This window comes from Oryza glaberrima, chromosome 4 (genome assembly GCF_000147395.1).
Source record: "Oryza glaberrima chromosome 4, OglaRS2, whole genome shotgun sequence".
Classification (NCBI taxonomy): Eukaryota; Viridiplantae; Streptophyta; class Magnoliopsida; order Poales; family Poaceae; genus Oryza; species Oryza glaberrima.
In genome coordinates this window covers 21161189-21173028 of record NC_068329.1, presented here as the reverse complement: position 1 = coordinate 21173028, position 11840 = coordinate 21161189, and the positions used below count along the sequence as shown (strand labels likewise).

General features: G+C 41.2%; 2 protein-coding genes across 3 annotated transcripts; one reads left to right on the top strand and one right to left on the bottom strand.

Moving 5' to 3' along the window:
- Positions 1–89: 89 nt before the first annotated feature.
- On the top strand, positions 90–3689 carry LOC127770616 (elongator complex protein 3). The gene is made up of 9 exons (XM_052296396.1): positions 90–670; positions 1088–1157; positions 1272–1444; positions 1574–1748; positions 1872–2038; positions 2158–2377; positions 2470–2574; positions 2853–3005; positions 3388–3689. Exons 1-9 carry the CDS (start codon positions 171–173, stop codon positions 3544–3546), a joined length of 1722 nt encoding a protein of 573 aa, XP_052152356.1. The 5' UTR covers positions 90–170; the 3' UTR covers positions 3547–3689.
- Positions 3690–3742: 53 nt separating this feature from the next.
- LOC127770615 (anaphase-promoting complex subunit 2) lies at positions 3743–11589 on the bottom strand. Of its 2 annotated transcripts, none has more exons than XM_052296394.1 (17): positions 11325–11589; positions 10453–10542; positions 9862–10093; positions 8616–8893; positions 8426–8497; positions 7778–8019; positions 6876–7292; positions 6576–6777; positions 6335–6449; positions 6167–6252; positions 5719–5838; positions 5554–5642; positions 5404–5485; positions 4810–5001; positions 4618–4686; positions 4359–4527; positions 3743–4267 (listed from the first exon to the last, which is right to left on the bottom strand). In XM_052296394.1, the coding sequence occupies exons 1-16, from the start codon at positions 11508–11510 to the stop codon at positions 4405–4407; spliced, it is 2595 nt and encodes an 864-aa protein (XP_052152354.1). In that variant the 5' UTR covers positions 11511–11589; the 3' UTR covers positions 3743–4267; positions 4359–4404. The 2 variants fall into 2 exon arrangements, with proteins under 2 accessions (XP_052152354.1, XP_052152355.1); XM_052296395.1 differs by having other exon boundaries at positions 6167–6249; positions 11325–11588.
- Positions 11590–11840: the final 251 nt, after the last annotated feature.

The following is an 11840-nucleotide window of genomic DNA, read 5'->3' as shown; positions in this document are numbered from 1 at the left end:
GACGGCTGTGCGGGGGGCCGAGATCTAGTACGGCACGTGTACAAGGGCAAAGCGCAACACCGACCCGAGTCCAAACTCCAAACCCCATTCCGTTTCCGAGTTCCGACCCGCGCCGCCACGCCACGCCACATCCCGAGCTCTCACCGAGAGACCCAAAACCCTTTCCACCGATGGCCACCGCCGTAGCCGCCGCCGGCGGTGGCGGCGGCGGCGAGCAGCCGCGGAGGAGGAAGCCGGCGCCGGGGAGAGGGGGAGTGGTGCTCCCCGCGGGGCTGTCGGAGGAGGAGGCGCGGGTGCGGGCCATCGCGGAGATCGTGTCGGCGATGGGGGAGCTCTCGCGGCGAGGGGAGGACGTGGACCTGAACGCGCTCAAGTCGGCCGCGTGCCGGAGGTACGGGCTGGCGCGGGCGCCGAAGCTGGTGGAGATGATCGCGGCGGTGCCGGAGGCCGACCGCGCCGCGCTGCTCCCAAGGCTGCGCGCCAAGCCCGTGCGCACGGCGTCGGGCATTGCCGTGGTCGCCGTGATGTCGAAGCCGCACCGGTGCCCCCACATCGCCACCACGGGGAACATCTGCGTGTACTGCCCCGGAGGCCCCGACTCCGACTTCGAGTACAGCACCCAGTCCTACACCGGCTACGAGCCCACCAGCATGCGCGCCATTCGAGCAAGGTGATTTACCTCACTGGCTACTGATGTCACTTGGAAATACTATACCACCTGTGAGATGAGCTGCACGGCGATGCTTTCTCTAGTGTTGTTTTGAAGTATGCTGAACTGCAAGTGAAGGCAGAGTTCTGTTATTTATTGAAAATTAGTCGATTGTCAGCAAGCCACGGGGTAGTTGTTTTGTCAAAATTGAAGACTTGCATTAGAGGAGTACAAATGATGCACAACTCATTAATTACTGTGATCAAAGTTCACTAGCTAATGAAACAAGAAAGTACACCAATGCCCACTAGTGATCTTTTGGTTTGGCAGTTCTATAGCAACAGATTGTGTTGGGCGATATAGCCATGAAGTTGTCGCCATTATTTTGACTGCTTCATCCCTTTGGGTTTCAGAACTTTCTGATCTGTCTACTTGTAGGTACAATCCATATGTGCAGGCCAGAAGCAGGATAGATCAGCTCAAAAGGCTAGGCCATAGTGTAGACAAGGTTTACCCTTACCCTTGAGAGTGTTGTGTCTTGGTTTGAGTAATTCGATTCACTTTCTAGTTACATTTGATTAATGCTATCATAAGTTTAAAATAATTTGAATACATTATGCAGGTCGAATTCATATTGATGGGTGGAACTTTCATGTCATTACCAGCTGATTATCGGGATTATTTCATTAGAAATCTTCATGATGCCTTATCGGGACACACTTCTGCTAATGTTGAAGAGGCTGTTTGTTATTCAGAACATGGTGCAGTCAAATGTATTGGCATGACAATTGAGACGTAAGATCATTTGACAATCTAAACTACCCATATGCTTAGGTTCCTTGATGGTTCTGTATGATTTCCCCATGAAACATCTTTATTAACTTCAGTTCTATAAACTATTGTTGTCTTTCCTCAAAATTACAGGAGACCTGATTATTGCTTGGGGCCTCATTTGCGCCAGATGCTATCTTATGGTTGTACCCGCTTAGAAATTGGTGTTCAGAGCACATACGAGGATGTTGCACGTGACACAAACAGAGGTCACACTGTAGCTGCTGTTGCTGATTGCTTTTGTTTGGCTAAAGATGCTGGTTTTAAGGTAGTCTCCTTAAATCATTAATCATCTCGTTTAGTCAACTTGTTGCTGGCAGCATTTGTTAAAATAAAGTATCATCTCATATGGTTGAACTGTTCTAATCCTCCATTGATTACCTTTTGATAGGTGGTCGCCCACATGATGCCAGATTTACCTAACGTTGGAGTTGAAAGAGATCTGGAAAGTTTCCGAGAATTTTTTGAAAATCCAGCATTCCGAGCTGATGGTCTAAAGATTTATCCAACTCTTGTGATTCGTGGAACTGGCCTTTATGAGCTCTGGAAAACTGGCAGGTACTTATTTTATCTAGCACTTGATATTCTAGATTGCTAGTCTTGTGTTCACTGTTGTGTTTGTTCTCTAGAACTTTTTAGTGAGAACTTAGGCCCTGCCAATGTTTGTTGTGTTTCAGATACCGAAACTATCCACCTGAACTTCTGGTGGATATTGTTGCGAGAATTCTATCCATGGTACCACCTTGGACACGAGTTTACCGTGTACAAAGAGATATCCCTATGCCTCTTGTTACTTCTGGTGTTGAAAAAGGTAATCTTCGTGAGCTTGCTTTGGCTCGAATGGAGGATTTAGGCTTGAAGTGCCGAGATGTTAGAACTCGTGAGGCGGGAATTCAGGTCTGGAACACTGCATCTACTCTCACTCTCACATGCTTGTAATTTAACTTAGCTCTTTGTCCTTATTATTTTCGTTGTTTGTCTTTATGTAGGATATCCATCACAAAATTAGACCTGACGAAGTAGAGCTTGTTAGGCGTGACTATGCTGCAAATGAGGGCTGGGAGACCTTTCTCTCATACGAGGATACACAGCAGGTACATATATTTTGCCAGCATTTCATGTGATTTTGGGGCACTTGAAAATATGCAGAATGTCTGAGCAGGCCTGTTTGAAATTATATGACCAACACCTATCTTCTTGGTCCGGGAATTTTTACTGTTATGTGTTTCAGACTTTCAGCAGTCCATTGAAGTATTTATTTGTTATTTTTAAAATTATTAGATCGATACTATTCTGCAGAGTTCAACGCTAGGCCTTATGTTCTCTCAATCTTTTGGAGCACTCACATTTTGCCATCTTACAAATTATACAGGATATCCTTATTGGTCTGCTGCGATTGCGAAAATGTGGCCGCAATGTTACATGCCCTGAGCTAGTAGGGAGGTGTTCAATTGTCCGTGAACTTCATGTATATGGAACTGCAGTCCCTGTACATGGTCGTGATGCAGACAAACTACAACACCAGGTGACCATAGTACATGTGATATTATTAGCATACCATGTTTGGGAAATGGATCGGTGCCATGACAGTATTAGTAGCAGTTAGCACCAACGACTTTGCTATGCTTGCAAATTAGATATCCTGGCACGCTTGATAAATTGTAGTCACTGTTTTAAATCAAGCTTAGTGTCTAAACTTCTTAATAGTATGGCATTCTGGTATGGTATATTGTCACATATTATCCAATTTCTTATCATTAGAGGAAATGTAGTGTTGCTCTATAAATGGTGATTATTTCTCCTGTTTTGACTTGCAATTGGTACATGCCTATAGATATACTTCCTAACTTGATTGTCCAGAAATATAAATTACATTTCTGATTTTTTTTTTGACTCAACATCGACAGGGTTATGGTACTCTTTTGATGGAAGAAGCAGAAAGAATTGCTCGCAAGGAGCATCGTTCAAAGAAAATCGCTGTTATATCAGGAGTTGGGACTCGCCACTACTACCGTAAACTGGGTTATGAACTTGAGGGGCCTTACATGGTCAAATGTCTGGTCTAATAACTTCTATTTATGGATGCTTGTATTCCAGCAGCATTGTCACTGTAGTATGGGTTTTGTACACCAGTATAACCTTTTTTTTATATGAATGAGTAAACACACCTCCTTTCAAAAAATGAGTAAACATAACATTTGATTACATACATCTCACTACATGTTTTGAAGCTGCATTTATAATAGAGAAATAGAATAGCCATCTCATCCAAACTCCTCGCCGGACATGCCAAATTCATGTTCAGTTTTCACTGCAACATCACATTAGATCATTGAACATCATAATTTTTTTTTCAGAGATGACTGTTTTTAACATGTCAACTTGTCAAGTGTAAGCACGGCCACACTTGAATAATGCACGCACGTGTTGACGAACCCACGGCCACGAGTGATAAGTAAGCTGACACCGAAGGGTGCCAGTAGCCAAAAGGCATTCCGGCCATTGCCCCTGCCATTTAATGCCAAGAAGTCTGGTTGAATTTCTTTCTGTCATTTACAGACCGAAAAGATATGCATTTATCCACGTCGGAAAACAACCGAACGCGTTGAGAGCGTCGTCAAGCGTCAACAGTGCAATATACGCACAATAACAACATTCAAAAGCTTTAGGATTCCTGTGCTTCTCTACTTTCGTCATCCCCTCAGCAAGGAACAAAACAGCGAGTGCAGAATATTACTGCACGCAGTGAGGTGAATGGCGCAGGATGGGGCCTCCATTCTTCAGTTCCTGCAACAACAAGAGTAAAATGGAGTACATTTTAGGAACCGGATGGTCATAGTGTAACCATCAGATGATGATGGTGTGACTAGTTGATTACCTTCCATATCTAGTCTAACAGATGAACAGGCTAATCCATGTAACTCCTACTTCCTTAGCAAGTATGATCCATCCCTCATCTCCAGCTTTTCGTCTGACACTAGACCAGAAAGAAAACTCTGCAATTGCTGCAGTGATTTATCATATGATGGCTCGGCTATGCAGAACATCTGAAACAAGCAATTTTGGATGAAATTAACGAATGGGTTAAAAGATTAATATAGAGAGAGGATGAATGGACAGTGTCCCATTTATCTTGCCTTGAGAGTGTTGTGTATCCGGTCCAGTGTCATGCTTCCAAAATTGGTTAGCATCCCGATGATGAATTTCTGCAGTACAGCGAATGGAGTCAAATGAATGATTACTTGGTTGGTGTAGGGAGAACTGATAAATGACATAACTAACGAAGGCATCTTCTTTTCAACACATTCTTGAGATCTCAAGAAACAAACCTCATAAACTGTCATCTCTTTCCTAAGTTGTTCCTCAACAGACGCAATCGAACTTTCACCTTCCTCTTCAGTAATTTGAAACCTTTCAGAGAGTTGGTTGACGGTGCTGTTTTTGTTAAAATCAGATGTGCTATCAACAACAGTAAATGTGGGGTCATCCGCATCTGGACCAACTGATTCTGTCAGGACGCCCTACGATATAGCATGAAATTAGGTTTAAATCATAAGTTGGTTTAATCAAACTAAATTTGAGAGGTTCTCTTCAGGAACGCCTTACAGATGTCATGGAGCCTAAATCATGTTTAAAGATATCCTACATCCATTTCTGTTTACCAATTATATTAACCACAACTTATATGTTTCATGCAAACTCAAATATAGATGATATGAAGTGTTAACTGTCTAGCCCATCTGATCATAAGTCTAAAGAATTCACACTGAAAAAATCACAATAAAAACGATTGATGGTCCATCATAATTGTTAGGAGCACCAAGCATGAATGTGCTACAGTGATTTGGCCAGATACTAAAGAATTCATAAGGTACTAACAAAAATGCAGCATGCTAAGTACGAGTATTATGTATTTGCCACACCTTGCTTGTCCAGAAACTTATCTTTCTGTTAAGAGAGTCCACAGGTACTCCGATTGCTGTAGCTAGGGTCTTTGAAGTCCAACTGAAAAAAAATTGATGACCTCAATTAAGAGTAAATAAGAGCCATGTGCAGCATGGTAGTTTTATTACCTTGGTTTCTCTTGAAATTGCATTATGATTGCAGCATGGACAGGAGCTACAGTAAACTGCATACTCCTATCCTCGAATTGCAGTTCCAGCTGGGAAAATAAAAGAAATTCTTAAAAAGGAATGATTCCTTGTAGCTACACATTCAGTTTAAAGTTTCATACCAACCTTGACAGTTCCAAGATTTTTCTTCCAGAGTAGCTTGCGTGGTGTTTTTATCTGATGAAACCTTTTTGCATAATCAGACAGCAACTGATCAACTGAAGCAGGAACTGTGAGGTCTTCTGTCTACATTTGTTTTGAGAGGTTTAGTGAATCTAGACAGATTGTCGTACTAAGGTCAAGTGAAATAAACAGTAAAGATCGAACATCAGTAATTGACCGCATGATTCTTGGTTGAGCAACAAGTTCAACATGATTAGAGATTTCCAATTTACAATATCTGTGAATCAACATCTCCTTACCATATGAAATATTAGTATGAGAACTGAAGACTATTTTAGTCATAGGTCTCCCCACGCCCCAGCAGAAAATAAGAAAAGGGAAGACATGACAGATGACACTAATTTAGCTCAACAGTTACCATGATGGTTTCGATAAAAGCTTTGTACCATACCTGAATTGGTGGCCAGAAATTGGAGGATATTATAGTTGCGTCAAGAACCTCATGAGACAATTCTGTCTCCTCTTGCACAGTTCCTACTGACAAAAAAGAAGAGAGTTTAAATGCAAACGCTGTAACATTTGATCTGTTTGGTACAAGCACTCGCAGTTTAAGCAGTACCAGTTTGAGATGTCTTTGATAAAGATGTTTTAATATTTGAGTTGGTTCTCTTTGAGTCAATCAAGTCATTAAGCATAATCTCACACTTCTGCATGCTGCTCTCCCCAAAATGAATCTGCCAAAACAACAGCATCATTAAAAAAAATAGAGATAACAACTAAGGAATAGCATCACATGCAATTCAATCAAATACATAGAAAAGGCATAGCTAAGAAGACAATCACAAAAGTAACAGTCCAACCTTAAGCAGTTCCAGCGTGCGGATATCTGAATCAATATCAAAATCAGATTTATTGAGCAGTTTTTCTGCCAGCATTACACGATATTCATTGACTAGCTGGTCCTTTGACCCAATTATACTGACAATAAGTCCAAGAATATCAATTTTCCTTCTATTCCTGCTGCCTTTTAATGGGTCTGCTTCCACAGGATCAGGTTCCCAGCTGTAAAAGTTGGAATCACAATGACAGCAGTTTTATTGATGTACTTATTAAAGGAGCAATTATTTCTTAATAGTTCAAGAAACAGAGAGCAAATATACCTTTCAGCATTTAGCCATGCTTGCTTCTCATCAATGTTCGTATGGTCATCATAGTCAACATTTTCCTGGTTTTCAGCATCTCTATTCAATTCTTCCAGAAGATTGTCCCCAGCATTTCCAGTTCCGTTCGCGTTTCCTCCAGATCCATCAGTGAGCATTGTTACTATGCATTTGATAGTGTCCTTTCTACCTCTCAGGTAATCTCTAATTGGTTCACCTACTGCTTCCAAGAAGACACCAGTGGGATCAATTGTACGTAATGCCTTGATAGTGGACACGTACTGGTGTAATATATCATTGGTTGATGCACCAGCCGTCAGCAAGCGATATCTCAATGATGAGATAAATGAGTCAACAAGTTTAGAATGTTGACCCGTGTACTCCAAACACTGTTTTAGGTCTTCAATGGCAGGAGAGCTTCATCAATACCCAAAAATTTCCAGATTAAAAACTGTGCTCCAGTTAAGAACACATACATCATAAAGAATAAAACTAAATTAATGCAACATAAAAGAAATATCATAAGCAAACTCTTCTGTTTGAGATGGCCGTGTGAAGTGTGAACATATTTGGTTAGACCTTAACATGGAAAAGACATGGTGTGGCACATGAAAAGAAATGCAGATGTTTGGTTCAAGAGCAACAAATTATTCACTGGTCACAAAAAGAGATGACGAAAAAAAGCAATAACTAAATAAATTATATCATGCTATATAGACCTCCTTCAGGTAAATGAGGATTGCCAGCAAGACACAGGACACCATAAACATTACCAATAAAACAAGTAATCTGCATACACTTCTACACCTTACAGTGCAAAGAAAATACAGGCATATCAAAGGTTGGAAAAGATATTTGGATATTCAATGCCCAACAGCATCATGTAGTGGACAATGACTAACCTCTCAGGGTAATCAACTATGATTTCAAAAAGTTTGCCAATTCGCAGGTCCTGCAAGGTCTCATAAGCAAAATACTCAAGGCGCATGTGCCATCTCACAAGGGCTTCTGAAGGAACGCCAATCCCAGGGAAGGAAGAAGGGCGTGAGGCCAAAGGTGATTTGAGACCAGATGATCCACTTTCATTGTCAAGAGAGTCCCCCAGATATGTCAATAGAGCATGCAAAAATTTAAGAGGAACGGCCTGGCAAGACCCAGAAATTATTGTCAGCAAATTATGCTGAGCAGCATTTACAGATGGAATTAAGGGCATAGTAGATATCATGTTACACTAAATACAATGGACTTACAGAACTGATTCAAAAGAGGTATTAAGTAATTGAAAGAACAATGAGACAAAAATTAATATTCTTAAGGCGCACTAGCTCATGATAGATGCACTGATGTGACAGCTCTATTACATTAACACTAAGTCTTATTTCAATTCAAATATGTGCGAGGGAAAAAAGGCTAAACCTGCAGAGAATAATTTATCCTTACAAGACCCAACTACTTAAGCGGGTATAATATGAAGCTAGAAACACAGAACAAATTTGACGGACAGGGAGATGTTTCTGAATAAATGACTGAATGAGGATAAGAAAGGTTACCTGAATCCACTTTTTGACACACCCAAGTACAGGAATTCTATAATCATCACCAGCTAGTTCATGAACTTTAGACTGCAATATGAGAATTGAGAGTTCAGATAAGGATACAGGCAGAAATTCAAGATTGTCCATGCCAAAATAATATATGTGGTATACACTAGGTACTTAAGGTAAAGAAGTGAGCCTGGACCTTTAAAAGCCAGATTATTGCAGAAGAGTATGAGTCCTCAGTCATTGATGTAAAACCAAGATATCTTAGATCACGAACAACTTTTCCAATGTTCTTAACCAAATTTCTACTTTCTGAAATCCCAGGTTCTTGACCATCAATGTCCATTTCAGAATGCCAAGCAGAGGTACTGTTCCTTTCAAAAAGATCATGATTATCAAATGGATCGCTCCCATCCAATCCAGCCATCATGATATTTAACTCTTCCAGTTTCTTCTTGAAGTATACATTTAATATCTCTACAGATCAAGTAGAAAAAAAAACAAGTCACCAATATTATAATTTCAGGAAAATGTATTTGTTAAAAACAATAGCTTCTATTTGGATTAATTAGTAACTGTAGAATGTTTCATGTGCAATATTCCTGAACTAACTGTGTCAGTGGGTGTGCAACAAGCATGCTGTGCTCTGGCAGCTAAAAGAGGATATTGTAGCTGATTTTATCAGAGGGAGGAGAATAAGAGATCTGTCCATGATTCCATCAATCCAAGAAACCCTGTAAAGTAACCTTAAACAAAAAACAAAAAAAAGGACGGCCGCAACCCAACTATAATGTGGAAGATGGGTATGCATGCTACATGAATAGAAAAAATTTTGGATTGTTGAATGCTTTCCAATGGTTATGACCTTTTCTGCAGAGGCTAATAAAATCAATCCAAATTGCCAATACAAGATCCAATTTGCAGTTTCATCCATATTCTAACTTATTGTCCTAACAATGAGTGATTATTCATATGGCCCCCAGATGGCAGGACCAAAGGAGCAAAGATACAGAGAACAAAGTTTGGAAACCATAAATATCCCATCCAAAAGTGCCAAAAAAGTAAAGGCAGTTGGGTAATTTGCATCAATCTGCGGCTCTATAAGATTTAATACTAGTAATAAATCTTTCCCTCTTTATGAAAAGGCCACATGAGTCTTGGAAGAATTAACGCATAGGAGATAACACAACACTCCAGTTTAGTCATAACTGGTCTAAAGATCATTGTGAGGCCTAGAAAACTGATGCCTAGAAAACAAACTGAAAATATAACATTGTTTGTGTTGCCATGCACCCTATCCTTCATGATTCTAAAGAATAATCTAGAGAAACACAAACCACTCCGCAAGGTTTAGAAATGGAAGTCATGGTAAACATTTCAGAATTGGCTCAGTGTCAAACTCAAGCCTTTTCATACAGTAAAACAGTGGTGAAAAAGATACTAACCAGGAAAACTCAATGGTAGTGTTGTCAGAAGTACTGAAGATACCATTAACTGGTACCTAGGCATTAAGCTGGAACTACAATCCAGTGCTTTAGATTTTCTGTGTGGTGACCTATCCTCATAAGATTGTAAAGAATGAACTAGAGCCAGAACACACTTTTCCTGGTAATTCTTTTCCAAACATATGTCTTCCAATGCTTTACTTAAGATATCCTCAGGCCAGTTTTCTTGAACCTGAAATTCATGGTTAGAGAAATTATGCTGTTGTAAAATGTTAAAAGACCAAAATTAGGTACGATGATTACTAATATACACTTTATTCACTAGTTTCAAATTATGATACAGCAGTATTGACAAACTGGTGAAAGTATCTTTAAAATATTTGCATGGCTGGGATGGTTTTATGGTTTCATCTTTCAATACAAAGAATGCCATTTCATTTCTTGATACAACATATGAAAGATATTACATCCTGGGTATGCAAGAAAGACAATCAGAATATGAAGCAGGCAAGATGTCATTTCTGCAACATAAATTTTCTACCCTGAAACAAACGTATGGATGAACAAATAATTAACTATTCTGTAACTCACACAGAATTTAATTCTTTCCACTGCAGAGGAATTGCAATAAGGATGAAACTGCTGCCAGAACTTCTTAACCGCGTTGCTTCTAAATATTCCCTGCATTAATAAGGACAGGTTGAATAGAGAAAGAGTAAGAATAAAAAGCTTTGCATAGCATTCCATAAATACGAGCAAGGGTATAGAATTTTAAACAGCCAGCAGACTTGCAACAGATAATATGGCATCTTTTAGACTAGGATCCTCTTATATGTTTGCATAAGAGCTAATTCAACTAAAATGTAAGGAGTGAAAAAAGTTAAGTGCAAATCCTAAGCCATTACAATTTCAAACCAACCTGAAAACCTGAGGCATTCTGTCAATTTTCAATGCTCAAATAAAACTAAAACAAGTATTGTAGACACTCTAGCACATAGATACTCGCCCCTAAATTGCAGGAGGCTCTGCCTGTCTGACAAACAGGAAACAGCCACCCTGTGCATTGTGGCCATCTCTTCCCTCCTTTTTAACTACGTCACAGATAAATAAAAGGGTTCACCACAAACCTGAATGGATGAAAGAAGTGATGTCCTGACAATTGTTTCCGCGAAAGCAAACTAGTCCTACTACCCGTCTACCCCATGTTTCCATAGTGTGGCCTAGTTCAACCTTGACTGTCTATGGCCAAGCACACACGAAAGGGTCTTTGAGCCCAAGTCCATACCCCCTCTGCTACTGCTACACCGTCTCAAATTCGGGGCAGGCATTCTCACAAACACTCAGCGCGCAGCGCGATCCGAGTCCCCAAAACCGTGCAATGCAGAAAGCCCCCCAATACTCCGCGCGGCGGGAGCAACACGCAGCAGGTGAGTGTGGGTAGAGAAGCGTGGGGGTTGCGTCACCTCTAGGGAGCGGATGAATTGGTCCCGAAGCAGCTCGGCGAGGCCGCGGGCGCAGAGGTCCGCGACGACGGGGGCCAGGCGCGGGCCCGCCGAGAGGTCGCCGGCGCCGCCGAAGAGCTCGTCGGAGAGGTCGCAGAAGCGGGCCCACGAGTCGAGGGCCCCGTCGGCGTCGTCCACCAGCTGCATCGCCCTAGCCGCCGCGTCCCCGCGGGCGCGCGAGCGAGAAGGCGCGGGCGCGGGAGGGAAGACGAACACCAAAAACTCGTCAGGAAGGGAGGGAAACACCTGAAAGTTGTTTGTTTTTTTTTTCTTTTGGAAAAAGTATGAATTACTGCTTGAACTATCACAGTGGACCGAATTACCACTTTAACTCGAAAAGCAGATATCGCTCACCCTAAACTTTCAATACCGGAAAAAACATCCCCTAACTCAACATCGGAGTGGTTTTGGCCCTACGTGGCAATCCAGTCAGTATTTTTTTATTTTAAAAAATGTTGGGCCTACCTGTCATAGTCG